The sequence below is a fragment of the Elgaria multicarinata genome, chromosome 1 (genome assembly GCF_023053635.1).
Source record: "Elgaria multicarinata webbii isolate HBS135686 ecotype San Diego chromosome 1, rElgMul1.1.pri, whole genome shotgun sequence".
Taxonomy (NCBI): domain Eukaryota; kingdom Metazoa; phylum Chordata; class Lepidosauria; order Squamata; family Anguidae; genus Elgaria; species Elgaria multicarinata.
The window spans coordinates 46,162,215-46,178,887 of record NC_086171.1 but is presented as its reverse complement, the minus strand read 5'-3'; the positions used below and the strand labels follow the sequence as shown (position 1 = coordinate 46,178,887).

Genomic DNA, 16,673 nt, shown 5'->3' with positions numbered 1-16,673 from the left:
ATTATGCAAATTATTGCCTCAGATTTGTGCAAATTATAACTGAAATGTAAGCAAATCACAGTTTAGAAAGGGAAAAGAAAATACACACACACACACCGAGAAAAGTTCCTGGATTTGGGAGAAAACCACATGGCTTGCAAATGCAAGCCGAGCAAGAGTACTGGGCATATCAGACAAACCCCAAAAGGGGCAAATTTCCATGCAACAGACATCCCTAATCTACACTGAATGAAAGCTGACCTCCAGGATTTCAGGCAGAAGCTAGTGCTGTCTGAACCTCATGAATTAGGCATTTAAGGTAGCACACAGATGGATCCCTATAGAATAACTCCTTTAGCAGAACATCTGCTTCTTTGCGTATCTGCTCTCAGTAGCTTGAGGGCTTAACTGTGAACTCTTTCACTCTCTGAGGAGCTACATGCTTCCACTATAATGTCCCTATGCTTTCAGTGAAGTGAAAACATGCTACACGCCCATATACAAACAAGGAAGAGTGGAACAATTTGAGTTCTGTATTAGTCTTTAGTAAAGGAAACATTGCTGTGAGCAAACCAGATGCTGTATAACTCTGGAAAGCCTATATAATCACGGTGGCTCTGCAGTCCCCATTGTGTCCCTGTTTTACTTGGAAACTAAGCTTCATTTCTCTCTCCTCTCAGGGACCACTCTGTTCTGTCGACGTTAACGAATGCCAGATTTACAGCGGGACACCTCTAGGCTGCCAAAACGGAGCTACCTGTGAAAATACCCTGGGTAGTTACAGGTAACTCTTCCTAATACCCTTGCACGGACATCATAGCATTGCAAAATGCTATTAACATTCAGTCTGTGGGTGCTGGTGGCTCCAATGTCAGTGGGGCTATGATTCCATTCTAGTTTCAGTCAGAACCTGTCAAAACTCTAAAGAAGCTATCCAAGGTGTGGATAGCTCCTTTAGAGCTCTGACTGGTCCGGAATGAAACACAGAGTGGATTTCCTTTAAGTGGTGGAGGAATGTGCCCTTCATCTCACAAATAACCCAACAAGTGTGGGCAGTTCTTCAAGCAGAAGCCTATACAGAAACACATTAATCCAGATTCAGAGTGGGCATCAGCACATGACAACCTTGATCAGCTGCCAGTGCCTCAGCTCCTTGACAAGCCCCACTGTCCATCCTGCCCTGCCTCACCTTAATTTATATCTCCCTCTCCCAACACTCCCAGCAGCACCAGGCGGTTCATTCTATTTATCCTCTTCATTTCCCACAATGCCCCTGATCTGGCATCACTGTGGGGCATTCTGGGAAATTAAAAGTGTGACTAGACCCAGCAGCCAAGCCAAGGTAGCATCCCAGGGCCGACTCACAGAGGAGGGCAGGAGACCACCAGAGGATGCTTTGCCCAGGGGCCCTTTATACTGAGAGCCATCCCTTACAAGATTCATGCAATCTTTTTCCCACTTTTTGGGGAGCTATGTGGGGTGGGGAGAGAAGAATTGCATAAATTCTTTTTATACAATTCTTCTGTTTTTAGCTGTGTATATTTACTGTTTTATACTGTATGCTTTTATCTGTACGCCGCCTTGAGATCTTATTGATCCAGGGGGGATATAAATGTTTTAAATAAAAATAAATAAATAAATAAATAAATAAATAAATAAATAAATAAATAAATCATCCCTCAATGTCAGGAATGTTGAAGCCCTTTCAGCCTGAGGGTCGAATTCAGTTTTGGAGATGTTCTCAGGGGGTCACCTTCCAGGGCAAAAAGGTAGGTTCATCTGTCTGTCTTTCTGTCTGTCTGTCTATCTATCTATCTCTAGCATATTGCACCTGAAAGCTCTTACTGCCAGTAACTAAGTCTTAGAAGATGCATCCTACCCTTTATAATGGTTGTGTTGTTGGTGGTGAAACTGCACTAAAGCTGGCAAACCATGAAATGTTCAGTGGTCAGGGGAATGGAGGCTCAAGGCCAGCCCCACCATGAAGGCACGGCAGGTGGAAGAATATGGGAAGAGCTGTGGGAAGACCCACCAAAGGGTCTTCTGCTTCTTAGTCCAGCCAGCTGCATGCATGGCCGGCCAACAGGACCAAGAAGCACCCGCTCACTCTCCCGTGCACCTCCTGCCCCTCTCAGCCAGCCAACCCAGTTGGCCCCGTCCACCTGGCCACTGGCCAGCCAGCTAACTGGCTTACTCTTCTCGGTGTGCAGGCCTCACCAGGCCTGAAGTTCTGCATCCCAGCTCTATGCGGTGTACCTGCCTCACTTGTTGCATTAAAGAGGAAGGATTCATACCAGGTCCTCCATCACTGGTCCACCATAGAGACCGCCAGCCCTGTAAATGTATGAACCAGGCCAATCTCTCTCCTCTCTAGCTTGTCAGTCACCTCCATCACTATTTCACTGAGAAGCACTGGGTTGGTTCCTTTTCCGATACCTCTCCCGACTCCCTGAGTGAGTCGGTGAGAGATCTTGTTGGAAAGCTCTGCTTCTTGTTTTGTTAAAAAGCGGCTAGCTGGTAAAATAAAATAAGAAAATCCTGACAAAGCAGGAAGCATATGCCAGAGTAATTTTGTAGAGCAATTTTGTTATTGTCTTTGGAATAATAACAACAAAACCTTTTTCTCCTCTGCAAATATTGACTTGGCAGGCTTCCTGGCTTAGAATGCTTTGCCACTGCTTGCAAGCTTTTATGCAAATTAATTCAGGGCAACGCTAATTCTTCTCAGCCACCACAATATGCCCCAGAGGTACTTTTCTCTGTAAGTCAGTGCCAGTACTTTTCTGAGAGCTATTTTGTTTAAAACAAATATTTGGAGGATTAGAATAATAGAATTATAGAGCTGGAGAGGGTCTTGTAGACCATCTTTCCCCCCTGTTCAGTGCAGGAAATCCAGAGATAAATCATACTCAGTGGTTGACCTGCTTCTGCTTGAAGGCTTCAATGAGGGAGAATCCACCAACCCTGTAGGTGATTGGTTCCATTTCTGAACTGCTCTTACCATCCAGATGTTTCTCCTGAAGTTTAACCGACATACACCCTCCTGTAACTTAAGCTTATTAAATCTAGTCTTGCCTGGTAAGGCAGCACAGAAAAAACATCCTTGCCCTCTTCTATCTCTGACAACCTTTCAGATCTTTGAAAAGTGTGATCATGTCTCCCCTCTCATGTCTTCTCCTCTCTAGGCTAAACATACCTGGTTCCTTCAACTTTTCCTTATAGGACTTGTTTTCCATTCTGCTTTTTCATCTCCATTTGCCCTCCTCTGGACCCATTCCAATTTGTCTATATCCTCTGAAAAGTCCAGAACTGGACACAGTACTCATGGTCTAGCAATATGTATTATATGTGATAGATAAATAGAATGCTTCATGTTTAAAGGTATTATACCATGATTATCAGATGTTGGGAACCAAGAATGGACATGGCCTCACTTTCATGCCCTACTTGCATGGAGTGATAATGGTATACTATTTCATAGGAAGGGCCCAATTAGTCTTTTTTCAGCCTGTGTCAATTTCACATGAGCTCATCAATAAGTTAGTTTTGTGCCATTTCTGCATTGATCTCCTTTTGTTAAAAGAAACACCATGCACGTTATTCTTTAAGAAGTTGTTGATGCTGTTGTTGTTGTTGTTATTATTATTTATTACATTTATATACTGCCTCATAGATGAAGCTGTCTAGGCAGTTTACAAAGATCAAAACACTGAACATTTAAGAAAACAGATATACAACATTTTAAAACCCGTAAAACATAAAACCAATAATGTACAAAATGTAAAAGCCATAAAAACATAAAACAGCTAATATAACATCTGTTTTATATTTCCCACAAAATATGCATTTTACCCTAAAATACACATTTTTGTTTGCATTTTAACTGAAAATATGCCTATGTGCATTTGTATGGATTGCAAAATTCAAAGAATTGTGAAAACTGAACTATAATGGTGTTCGAAACCATGTTTTCGTCCAGGAATTGTAAATCAGATTGGCTGACTTAAAAATGCAGACCAAACTAAATCCTCCAGCATTTCTTCTATTTTGTCCACTGAAAAAATACTATAGGAATGATCAATAATACCAAATAATTGAATACTCTAGTTAAGAAAATGTTGTCCCTGTTTTCTACCTGGAATTATTTTAGGAGAAGTCACGTTCCATTACAAAGTGACATTTTTTAACAAATGCAATGATGAAGAATGGGAAACTTTTCTCAACAAATCATTCATTCATTCATTGTCCAGATGCCACTGTGCAATGGAAGTGGTCTTGTTGAATGTTCTGCTCTCAGAAGCCTTGACCTGGGCAGCTTGAAAGCAGCAAGAAATTAATATGTTCTTAAAACAGACAAAATACAATCGCATTTTCTTCCTCTTCAGGGGGTTCTATCAGGGTAGGACTTGATGTTCCAAAATCTGCTTGACTACTCATTTGGGCCATGTGCACACTTTTTGAAGCGCCAACCAAATGCCCTTTTTTTGAACTGGGTAATTTTGCTTTGTTTTATCTGTCCCAAGCTGAATGGTGGGAGGCTGGAAGCTGTATGCTTACAGAGACTAATTCTAAACACTAGGGAATAAGTCCCACTGTCTGAAACCAACAATCTGTTAAAAGACAAGCCGTTCTTTTATTACACTGGAGGCGGGGAGGTAGTCAAGCATTGAAGCTTTGCTTTGAAATCTGAGTTAATCAGTACCACTTCACTAGAGGGAGGGCTAGTAGGTAACCCAATGTAGCTTGCATTTAATGCATCATGTCAACCAGCTAATGGAACATGGAACGCTCAGAAAAGTTAATAATCCAGGGTTTTTTGGCTGCTATTGAAACAGATCTATGTGAATGTACAGTTAAAGCAAAAAATCTTCCATTGTTTTACGTGTGTGTGTGGGGGGAGTCTTGAAAAGATTTGCAAGCCCTTTTTAATGCATATAGCCCCCCCATATATATTCTATTTCTTAGCCATTTTTCAAGACTATAGTCTTCCCAAGGTAGCTTACAGCATACGAACAATAGAATTCAACAAACGGATTAAGCAAATCATAATAAATATTAACAATTTTAAATAAAACCAGTTACAATAAAATACAGTTTCAAAATAACCATCAGCATCAGATACCATAAAACAGTCACTCAAAGACTAGGGAGTTTTTGAAACCCTCTTAAAAGCAAACACAGATGGGTCCAGCCACATCTCTCTTGTGAGAGTATTCCATAGGGTAGGAGCCACTACTCAGATGATTTATTTATTTATTACATTTATATCCCACCTTTTTCCTCCTTGAGGAACCCAAGGTGGCATACATAATCCTCCTCCTCCTCCTCTCCATTTTATCTTCACAACAGGTTGGGCTGACAGTCTGACTGCCCCAAAGTCATCCATTGAGCTTTGTGGTGGAGTGGGGACTAGAACCCAGATCTCCTGACTTCCAGTCCAACACTCTGACCACTACACCACACTGGATAGATGTCCATATCTTGAGTGCCTGCTGATCTTGGGCTGACGAGCTGGGCCTATATGTCAGACACTTGATCTACTGAATACTGGACTCAAGCCTGGTGAATTCTCTGGGGCTGTCTGTGGTCAAGCCTCAGAGCTCTCTTCATGTGCAGAAAAGGATGGGGGTGTGCAGCACTGGCCTTTTCTACGGGCAGGCAGTATGAAAGTCCTGGATTGACCAGGCCTTCTACGCTTGTCTGGGCAACAATACAGTACTGCTGTTCACTGCCCTCCACCCAAGAAATGGAAGAGGGGCTCCTACTTCACTTCTGGTGTCCTCCAGATGTGGGTTTTGTTTGTTTTTTGCCTACAACTCCCATGATCCCTGACCGTTGGTCATACTGCCTAGGGTATATGGGAGATGTACTTCAAAATAACTGGAAGGCAACCAGTTGCTTACCCATTTTACATGCACTGGACAGTTGCTGATGTTACCTACTTGTTTCCCCTTCTTTTATTGAGTTTGTTTCATAAAAAGTCTCACAAACAGGTAATAAAATTAGTTTGAGTGAACATGTGTGACTGTGTGTACAAATTAATACATAATATTAGCACATAGTATGAAACTGGTTAATGTCATGTGGATAAAGGTCAATTTTTGGACAAATGAAAGGACATTATGATATTACTTCATTCTTTCTCCAAAAGCTGCACCTGTATGCCTGAAACCTACGGACATCACTGCGAATCAAAATTTGACGACTGCCAAGCAGGCTCTCAGGCTCTTTGTGAACATGGCGTCTGTATCGATGGGAACAGAGACCAGCCCCATCAGGTGAGCAGGAAGCACTTCAAGATTTGGACAATGACTCAGTTGGGTTGAAATTAGTGGTGACTGAAGCTGCAGTCCTACACAGTTAACTGGGAGCAGGTCCCATCAAATTCAATGGGGCTTCTTAACAGACTCGTACAGGATTGTGCTACAAGTCACATTGAAAACAATGACTGAGGTGTTCCCTTGGACTCAATTGGACTTAGTCACAGCTTACGTTAGCTGGATTGGGAACAGTCATTTTAAATATTTTTCACTTGCATAAACATGTGAATTTAGTTTAATTTCCTATGTTTTACTAGATATGTACGTAAAAGAAATACACTCAGTGTATTATTACAGGCTTTAGCAGGGATATTTTCTTAATAATGCAACATTTCCCTTGTGCTAAATTATTATACAACAGGTTTTAGCATGCGAAGTGCCTTGTAACACCTAAATCTTTCCCTTGTTTACCCACACAACTAACTGCTACCTCCTTTGTTTACCCTGTTTTTGTTCATCCTTCCTTTGTTTACCCTTTGTACAACAGGACAAACTCTAGATTCCATGACTAGCATGGCATTGCCCTTTCAAAGGCATCCTGTTGTAAAATTTCGGTTGTTTACCTTGTCTTTGTTTACAACAGAAGTGTTTGAACGGGCAACACTATGCTGCTCTTCAGTAGAATCTGGAGTGTGTCTTTCTTTACGCATTTATGTCTTTAAGAGCTTTATCACACCAGTGTTATACTGTGCAATCACTGCAAATTATGTGCAAAGGACTCTGAAGTTTTCCAGCTTATAATCTGCTTTGACTGTGAAGTACTCCCATGCATCCTGCTTTAATTGTGCTTCAAAGGCAAAAGAACTGACCTATTTTGCTACTAGTTTTGGAGCGAATCATTTGTTGTTTTCTGAGCGGCCACTGGGGGCACAGGAGCAGGATTTGATGTTTAAAGAAAAATTAAACAAATGCTTACATCTGCGTAAGTTTTAAAGATAAAGACATCAAAATCGGCACAGTAATAGATATTAAGGAGAGCTTTAAGCATACCAAATTTGAATCAGATTGGGTCATCCATTGATTTTTTAATGATTTTTTTACATTTCCCCCCTTAAACCCTTTTCCTGGTATGCAAAGGATCTTAGGAGTGCTGCCGCTCGGGGTGTGATTTAGCTAGCAACAACAACAACGATGCCAGCTTAGTGTTGTAGGGGATAATTCGAGGGAAACAGGTACGTGGGATGAAGCTAGAAGTCTTCAGGATACCTGATGGGCTCATACAGCAATTGAAACCCCCCAAAATAAATAAAACCAGTAAAAACCAAAACAACCCAGCTACAACTATCCATTCACAAGCTTTAAAACTGTGCAAGATGCTTAAATGCTTATCAAAGGTTTCCAGGATATGGGGAGGTGGAGAATTGAAATTTTCCAAAGAAAAACACCAAACTGTTCAAATGCTGATCTTTGGAAGGAGGGCACCGCATTAAAAATAAATAAATAAAATATGTAGCTCAGGAGTAGGCTTCTGGATGTTGTTGGACTTCAGCTCCCATCATACCTCACTGTTGGCTATGCTTGGTAGGGCTGATGGCAGTTACAGTCCAACAAGATCCAGAGGGCTACATGTTTTCCACCCAATATAGATAAACATCCTTGCTGTGTGTTACGTATCCTGATCCAAGACGACATTTTTGGTGTCCCTGGAATTTGAATTCCTCTGGGGCAGAGTATACACAGCTTTGAATGTGTTTTCATTTGTGGGTGAAGGATGTTGGTTGATTAAACTTTCCCAGATTACAGCAACACCGGCTTGCCAGAGAGAAAAACAGCACAAACCTCTCTGCAGCATGTTACGTTTTCATCCATCTCTTTCTTTCATAATGCAAGAGCAGGATGCACGGATGGCTTTTAACTATAGGTTGCTGGCATGATTTCTGGTGACCGTTTTCTGGCTTATTCCGAGGCAATTACAGGTCTCCTTTCCCTAACATATGAGCCTTGTGTGGCGCAGAGTGGTAAAGCAGCAGTTTCTGCAGCTGAAACTCTCCCCATGGCCTGAGTTCGATTCCAGCGGAAGCTGGTTCTCAGGCAGCCGGCTCGGGTCGACTCAGCCTTCCATCCTCCCGAGGTTGGTAAAATGAGTACCCAGTTAGCTGAGGGAAAGGCAATAACGGCCGGGGAAGGCAACGGCAAACCACCCCGCTATAAGGCTTGCCAAGAAAACGCCAGCAAAAGCTGGCGTCCCTCCAAGAGTCAGTGATGACTCGGTGCTTGCACGAGAGGTTCCTTTCCTTTCCTCCCTTTCCCTAACATGCAAACATGATCTCCTGCTGCTTGCGCACATTAAATCTTCATTTGTAAAGGAGATAAAAAGCTGGCTATGATTGGGGGTGGTTGCACGAACAATAATCGGAATGGGAACCCCGCAAAAGCCAATGACTGTGTGATTTCAAGTCTGGCTTGAAATGAGCAATGGTGCAAAAGGTTTATTAAGAACAACTCCTTCTGTGGCATTCACAGTCATTTTCATGACTGCCCTGTTTTGAACCTGGCAGCCAAAGTACACCTGTAACTGTGATGCTGGCTGGATGTCACCACCGGGGAGCCCTGCCTGTAGTGCCGATATCGATGAGTGCACCCTCCCGAAACCTCCCTGCTCACTGAATCCTCCAGTACAGTGCTACAACACTCCAGGCTCTTATTCCTGTGGTCCTTGTCCATCAGGTGAGTGGGATTTCAAGAACGTCCATTTTGTGATCCTAAGAGATATGCTCCTAGTTAGATTACTGCAATACACTGTACATGGGGCTGCCTTTGAAGACCGTTTGGAAGCTGCAGCTTGCGCAAAACGCAGCGGCCAGAGTGATAACAGGGACCAGAAGGTTTGAACCTATAACACCAATTCTGGCCTGCTTGCATTGGCTGCCTGTATGTTTCTGAGCCCAATTCAAGGTGCTGGTTTTAACCTCTAAAGCCCTACATGGCTTGGGACCGCAATACCTGATGGAACGCCTCTCCCAACATGAACCTACCCATACACTGCGCTCAACATCTAAGGTCCTCCTCCAGGTGCCTACTCCGAGGGAAGCTTGGAGGATGGCAACAAGAGAGAGGGCCTTTTCGGTGGTGCCCCCAATTGTGGAACAATCTCCCTGACGAGGCCTGCCTGGCGACGACATTGTTATCTTTTCGGTGCCAAGTCAAGATTTTTCTCTTCTTCTAGGCATTTAGCAATATGTAATTAGCCTGGGTTTGTTTTGTATGTTTTTGTGGTTTTAAATTGTATGTTTTTGTGATTTTAATTTTTTGTATATTGTTTTTAAGTGTTTTTATCCTATGTAAACCACCCAGAGAGCCTTGGCTATGGGGCGGTATACAAATGTAAATAATAATAAACTTCAATTAGTCCAAAATATAGCAGCCAGGCTGGTCACTGGTACACCTTGGGGTGACTACATTACACCAGTTTTAAAATCTCTTCACTGGCTGCCGATTAGTTTCTGGGCAAAGTACAAAGTGTTGGTTATTACCTTTAAAGCCCTACATGGTTTGAGTCCAGGCTACCTGCAGGATCGCCTTCTCCCATACAATCCACCCCGCACACTCAGGTCCTCTGGGAAGAATCCACTTCAGCTAGCAAAAACTAGATTAACAACTGTTACCCAGAGGACCTTCTCTTCTGCTGCTCCCAGACTGTGGAATGGCCTGCCGGAGGAGATTCGTCAACTTGACAGTCTTTTAGAATTTAAAAAAGCAATAAAGACTGATCTATTCCGGCAGGCCTATCCAGTGAAATTTTAGAATGTTTTCAGGATGTTTTCAGGATGTTTTAAAGATGTTTTAATCATGTATGATATGCTTTAATCCATTTTAATGTGTATTTTATATCATGTTTTTATACTATTTGTTTTATACTTTGAATTGTTTTAGTTTTTGTGAACCGCCCAGGGAGCAATAAATGATAATAATAATAAAATGCAAATAATAATAATAATAATAATAATAATAATAATAATAATAATAATAATATGCATTTGGGTACCCTAGTATTTTCATGGCTCCACCCTTGCTGGATACTGACTGTAGTTGTTAAAGGGCCAGTGTCTGTTTCTGCAGTCTCATGCTCTCACGTGGCTGAGGGCCAAGAGAAGCTGCAGGGGACTCACCCTCAGAGTTCGATGATGGGATAGAAGGGGCTGCCAAGGGCTCATCCTGAACATGGGGTGACCAGTGACCAGTCTGAATCAGAGTCCGCCTTGGCGTAATGCGGAGCCTCAGAACTGGGAGAAACGGCAGGCAGGTGGTGCCACTCTCCTGCTTCCCCCTGGGTAATTTATGCTTTCTCCAGCTAAGTTACAAATTGCATTTCTGGTGTAGATGCTTCAATAAGTGACCTTTTTCTGCGGATAGAAGAAGGTGTCTTACAGGTCACACTCCTTTCGTTTAAAACAAAACAAACCCCAAAACTCTTTCCATTTCCACAGGTTGGGAAGGAAATGGCTACAACTGCCAGGATATTAACGAGTGCGAGTCAGCTAACGGAGGTTGTTCCACTGCACCAATGGTTCCGTGTATCAACACATTGGGATCCTTCTATTGCAGCCATTGTCCACCAGGTAAACAATGGGGGGGTGTCTCCATATTGATGGATCAGTTATAGCTTATATTTTTTTACTTTGGTAGAGTCTGATTCTATACCTACTGAAAAAAACAGCAAATGTTCTTTGGCAAATAGGTAAAACCTGTTCATTCTAAAGCACCATGTAGACTGATGACACTAGATATAAAACACTCTTATTAATAAGCCCACAAAAGTTACTAATGTACAAAGCATATTACTGGCCTGGTCAAAGGGAAGTAGCTTGTGTTTCCATGTTGGCTATGGAGGAGGGAAAGCCCCTTCCTCCATGGCCAGTGTGGCAATGCAGGCTACTAACTCTTAGCAGGTTGGTTAAAAAGGAATGCCTTCCACCAATCAGACGAGACGAGTTTGAGTGATCCATCCCCCTTCCACCAGTCTGCTGCATTTCCATGCTGGTTGCGGAGGAAGAGACTTTCCCATGGAAGTCAAGTGGACATGCAGAGCAGGGATGGAGCAATCTGTCCCTCCTCCACCAGCTCACCCATTCAAATGCATGGAATACTGTGTGCTCACCTGTATGCAGTTCCTAGTTGCCTATGGCGACCAGGTGAATTATTAAATACAAGGCTGAAGTATCACAAAATGAAAGGTGCAATAATTTTCTAAATCTGGTTGTAACACTGTCCTTTATTTTGAAGTGAGGTTTAAATATTGATGATGTAAAATCAGGCAAATTCTGATAGGGTTCAGGGCAGTTTGTAGAGCTCAGATATAACTAACTGACTACTATATTTGAGAATGGGAAGGAATTTTCTCCCAAGTCAGATTATATGGCAAATTCTGCATGTTTTCTCCCTTCCTCAATAACATATTGTGTTTATGAAATTGTTCGCCTCCCTGGGCTCTTTGTGAGGAAGTGTGGTATCTAAATACAATAAATAAATCTGGGTATTTCTATACCACTTTTTAAGGGCAGGAGCCTTGCAAAGTTGTTCACAATTAAAATGAAAAGCAATTCAACACATAAAAGAGAAAACTAAAATCATACAATATAATACCTTACATAAAAACAACAGTTTAGAAACTTTTCAGATAACTGATTTCATTAAAAGCAGAGTGGAATAGGGTTGGTCTTCCAAACCTGTTTAAAACTCTCCAATGAGAGAGCTAACTGCACATCCTGTGGGAGAAAATTCCAGAGGAATGGAGCCACCACTGAAAAGGCCCTGCCTCTCAAATCCACCAACCCATTAGATCTTAATGGTGGGGATGTGAGCAGGATCTCTGGAATCAGTCTCTGAACTTCAGCAGACATGGGAGTAATTTCATTTGCATTTAGTGGTGCTTATGCCTGTGAAAATGGGCATTGACTGTGCTGCTACAAAATTATGCATTGTGTGGGAGACCCTTTTTTGCCTCTCTCATAATATTTGAACCTGGGTAGGGTGACCATATAGAGAGGAGGACAGGGCTCCTGTATTTTTAACAGTTGTATCGAAAAGGAAATTTCAAAGGGTGTCATTTGTATGTGTGCAGCACTTGGTGAAATTCCCTCTTCACCACAACAGTTAAAGCTGCAGGAGCCCTGCCCCTTTTCTATTCAATTGTTAAAGATACAGGAGCCCTGTCCTCCTTTTCATATGGTCACCCTAAACCTGGGATCATCCCATGAAGCTGATTGGTGCAAGATTCCAGACAGATAAAAGGAAGCCCTTCTTCATACAGCGCATAGTAGGGCTGTGCTCTGCTTCGCATCAGAGCGTAGAAGCAATAGCGAGGCAGCCTGATTCACCTCCGACAAAGGCGGAGATGAAGCGGGTCAGGGGGACTGCAGATTGGGGTGAGGAGGATCGAGACCAAGTGGATCCTTCGCCTTGATCCGGAGCTTCGAAAAAAAGGTAAGTGGGGACTTACCTGGTGCTGCTGCAATCTGTGTGGCGACGGCGGCAGAGCCAGGTAAGGGGGCAGAGGGAGGGGGGCTTACCTGCCTCTGTCGCAGTCCGGCAGCGGCTCCAACTGAGGCGTCAACCAGGCTGCAACCACAGCCTGCCTTTCCACTTTGAGCCTCGGCTTCAGGTGAAGCCGCTGCCGGAATGCGACGGATGCAGGTAAGGGGGGAGGAGGGAAGTGGCCTTACCTGGCGCTGCCACCGCAGTCCATGTGTTGACGGCGGCAGAGCCAGATAAGGGGACAGGGTCTTATCTGAGTCCGTCGTATTCCGGCAGTGGCTTCACCTGAGGCTGAGGCTCAGACTGGAAGATCAGGCCGCAACCTGGCGCCGCCACCGCAGTCTCTGCGGTGACAGAGCCAGGTAAGGGGGCAGGGGGGAAATGTCTTACCTGAGTCTGTCGTATTCCAGCAGCGGCTTCAACTGAGGCTGAGGTTCAAACCGGAAGACCAGGCCGCAGCTGCTGTCTGGTCTTCCTGTTTGAGTCCTCGGGCTCAGTTGAAGCAGCTGCTGGACTGCGACAGATGCAGGTAAGGGGGAGGAGGGAGGGGGGCTTACCTGGCGCCGCTGGTGGCACTGCAGAGCTCTGATTCGGAGCTCTGCAGCGAGCGGCCTGTAGGCGGATCGACGGGGGGCAGAGCGGGCCCGATCCAGAATTTGCGAATCGGGTGCAGAGCGGAGCGGGGGGTCTGTGCACAGCTCTAGTGCATAGTTACTATGGAATTCACTTCCACAAGATATAGGGGTGGCCACCAATTTGGTCAGCTTTAAAGGACAAGTGGAGAAATTCATTTAGGATGGAACTATTGGTGGCTGCTAGTCCATTATCAGAGGCAGTGTGCCTATGTACACCACCAGTTGCTGGGGAACAGGGGCAGGAAGGTGCTGTTGCACTCATGTTCTGCTTGTGAGTTTCCACTGTATGGCCACTGTATGAACGGAATGCTAGACTTAATAGAGCCTTGATCTTATCCAGCATGCAGGGCTGGGCAGAGGGGGGGGGCAGTGGGGCCAGTTCACATGGGCCTATGATTTTGAGGGGGCCTACTCCGAGTCCCCCTGGGCAAAGTTGATTGATTTTTCTGTTGTTGATGATGAATTTGCCCAAAGAAAAGCACATAAAGCATTTCTGAATGTGAAGAAGTGATGACTTATATACATCTTGAATAAAAGTGCTTGCCATTACCTTTTTTATAAAACGTTCTAGTTCATATGTATTTAGAACTGATTACAAAATACTTCATGAACAGTTTGAAATGGGGCCTACATTTCCTATCTGGCCCGTTCCTATTACCAGCTTTGCCCGGCCCTGCCGGCACAGCTCTTCTTAGGTTCGGTTACATAATAGCTATCCAACAAATGCTGATGAAACACTTTGGCAATGTTTGTGCATGGCTCAGAAAATGATATTAAGGCACAGCATGTTTGTCTGTAGCACGTATTGTACTTTGGATGATATTATAGAGCATAGCCAGAGGATCTAACAAAGATTTGTCTAGGCTGCTCTTAAAGCTCCCTTTTAACCCTAGATTTGTGCAGTGCTATGAACTATGCATTGCTTAACCCGTTGCTGCCTTTCTCGGTTCCTCCTTACCAACCAGGCTTGTGACCTTGACCCATATAGATGCCAAGGTACAGCTGTTTGTATCAACTTTGAGAGCTGTACCACATCTCGGGCTGTCACAGGAACTTGCCATGTGGCAGAGATCCAGGGAAGAACAAAGTGCAACAGTTGATACAGTCAAGGTCATAAGACTTGATTCTGATCACCAAACTTCTTGCTGATTTATACACTCGATTAATAGAGAGTGTTTGTGCTGATGTCAGGGAGAGCAAAGCCAGGCTTCCTAGGGTGATAAAGCTGAAAAGGCATTTGCCTCTGGCAAAGGGAGAGCTTCCCTCAACACTGCTCTCTGTCCTCTTCTTTGAACTGCATGGCAGTACCAGCAAGGATGAAGATATCATATGACACCACGGCTTGGTAACAAAACTGTTTTATTTAAACCAGGCTATGAAGGCGATGGAAAAGTGTGCACTCAGGTTAATATTTGCTTAGTAAACAACGGAGGTTGCCATTCGCTTGCTGCATGCATCAGTACATCAGGTAATACCGTTCATAATATTAATGAATAATAATAATAATAATTCATCAGCATAATTCATCGTAATTAGAAATTTGCTTTGAGTGGGGACTGCAAGGAAGGCATGCCCAAGACATTTTGCTAGCTGAGGCAAAAGGCAAGATAGCACCCCCATCCCTTTCCATGCACTGAAGTTGACAAAACGGGCAGCAGAATTTTATGTTAACACTGCTGTTGAGGCAGCTTTTTCCACTATACCTGAGAGCAGCAGGCTAGCTTAGGGTGCCACAGGGCTGGCCATGTGGCACACACACAGCTGTGTCCTCCAACATCTTGCTGCTGCTCCCTGCCCTCAGCAACTGCCGTCTGATGAGGCCACCTCACTCTGGCTAATGGTAGGGCCGGCCCTGCAGAGCTGGTCCCAGTGAGCCCTTGTCAGTGTGATTGAATGGTTAGAACGTTGGACTAGGGCCTAATCTACACCAAGCAGGATATTGCACTGTGAAAGCAGTATGAAAGCGGTATATAGAAGCAGGAGCCACATCAAGCAGGATATAGCGGTATGAAAGTGGTATATGGTATGTTTCAGTGGGCCCCAGCAGTTGTCAGTGCACTTCGATCCCACTATAAAGCAGTAGTGTGGCTCCGGCCTTTTATATACCACTTTCATAGTGCAATATCCTGCTTGGTTTAGATTAGGCCTAGGACTATGGTACAATCCACACCCGACTATGAAGCTCATTGGGTAACCTTGGGCTGTTCACTTTCTCTCTGCCTAACCTGCCTCACAGGGTTGTTGTGAATATAACATGTGAGTGGGGGGAAGAATCATAGAATAGTAGAGTTGGCAGGGGCCTATAAGGCCATCGAGTCCAACCCCCTGAACCATCCATGCCACCTTGATCTCCAAGGAAGTAAGATGGGATATAAATGTAGTAGATAAAAATATATATCAATATTCCATTGATCCTGTATAGATGACATGCTAAGCCATGGTACTTACGCATTTTGAGCAACACATTATGGCTTAGTGTATCAGGTGAACCAGGATTTTTTTAAAAAAATACTCTTGAGGGATGCTCAAGAATGCAGCCATGCAACAACACGTGGGGGGACACGAACTCCATCGAATATGTGTTCCTGCGCAGATATGTTTGTATTTTTTTTTTAAAAAAAAAAACACTTGGTGGTAAAACACGTCGATACCCATGCACACGCCCCTCACAGCTAATTGGCTGTTCGCTGAGCCTGACGAACAGCAACAACCTCACAAAGGGTGGTGGGGTGGTGGCTGGAAACATTCTTCGCAATGGAAGCAAGAGAGCTGGAAAAAAGCAGTCAGGGATATTCTGGTAAAAGTGAGAGGTGAAGCCGAGATCACCACGGGAGCAGGTGAACGTCATGTGGCCTGTTAGTGATGACTGTGATACAATCCTGCAATGAATGGCTGGTGTAGACCCCCTTCACTCTAGCTAATGGTAGGACCAGCCCTGCTTTCTCTGCTCAGCCCACTGACGTCTTTTTCCTCTCCCTGTCATGGACACCATTCTGCATCTGGGGGCTTCCAAATAATGAAAATTTGTGCCGCTATGGAGCACCCTTCTGAACAAGAGTGTTCCAAATCATGAATTGCAAATTCTGATGCAATTCATCACCTTGATTATTTTGACTCCTCTTTTACAGGCCCGATTCCTAGTTGTGTCTGCCCAGCTGGATACACTGGGAACGGCTATGGCTCAAATGGATGTGTTGCGCTAAGCAATATCTGCCAAACGCAAAACCCCTGTGTAAATGGACAGTGTCTTGTAAGTGCCTGATGA

General features: G+C 44.0%; 1 protein-coding gene across 1 annotated transcript in view; it reads left to right on the top strand.

Annotated features, from left to right (window-relative positions):
* CUBN (cubilin) overlaps positions 1-16,673 on the top strand; it is a 222,405-nt gene that overhangs the window by 12,323 nt on the left and 193,409 nt on the right. The window contains exons 6-11 of the mRNA XM_063147614.1: positions 660-763; positions 6,131-6,257; positions 8,798-8,966; positions 10,727-10,858; positions 14,781-14,876; positions 16,537-16,658. Coding sequence (XP_063003684.1) covers positions 660-763; positions 6,131-6,257; positions 8,798-8,966; positions 10,727-10,858; positions 14,781-14,876; positions 16,537-16,658 — 750 coding nt within the window. The remainder of the gene's footprint in view (positions 1-659; positions 764-6,130; positions 6,258-8,797; positions 8,967-10,726; positions 10,859-14,780; positions 14,877-16,536; positions 16,659-16,673) is intronic.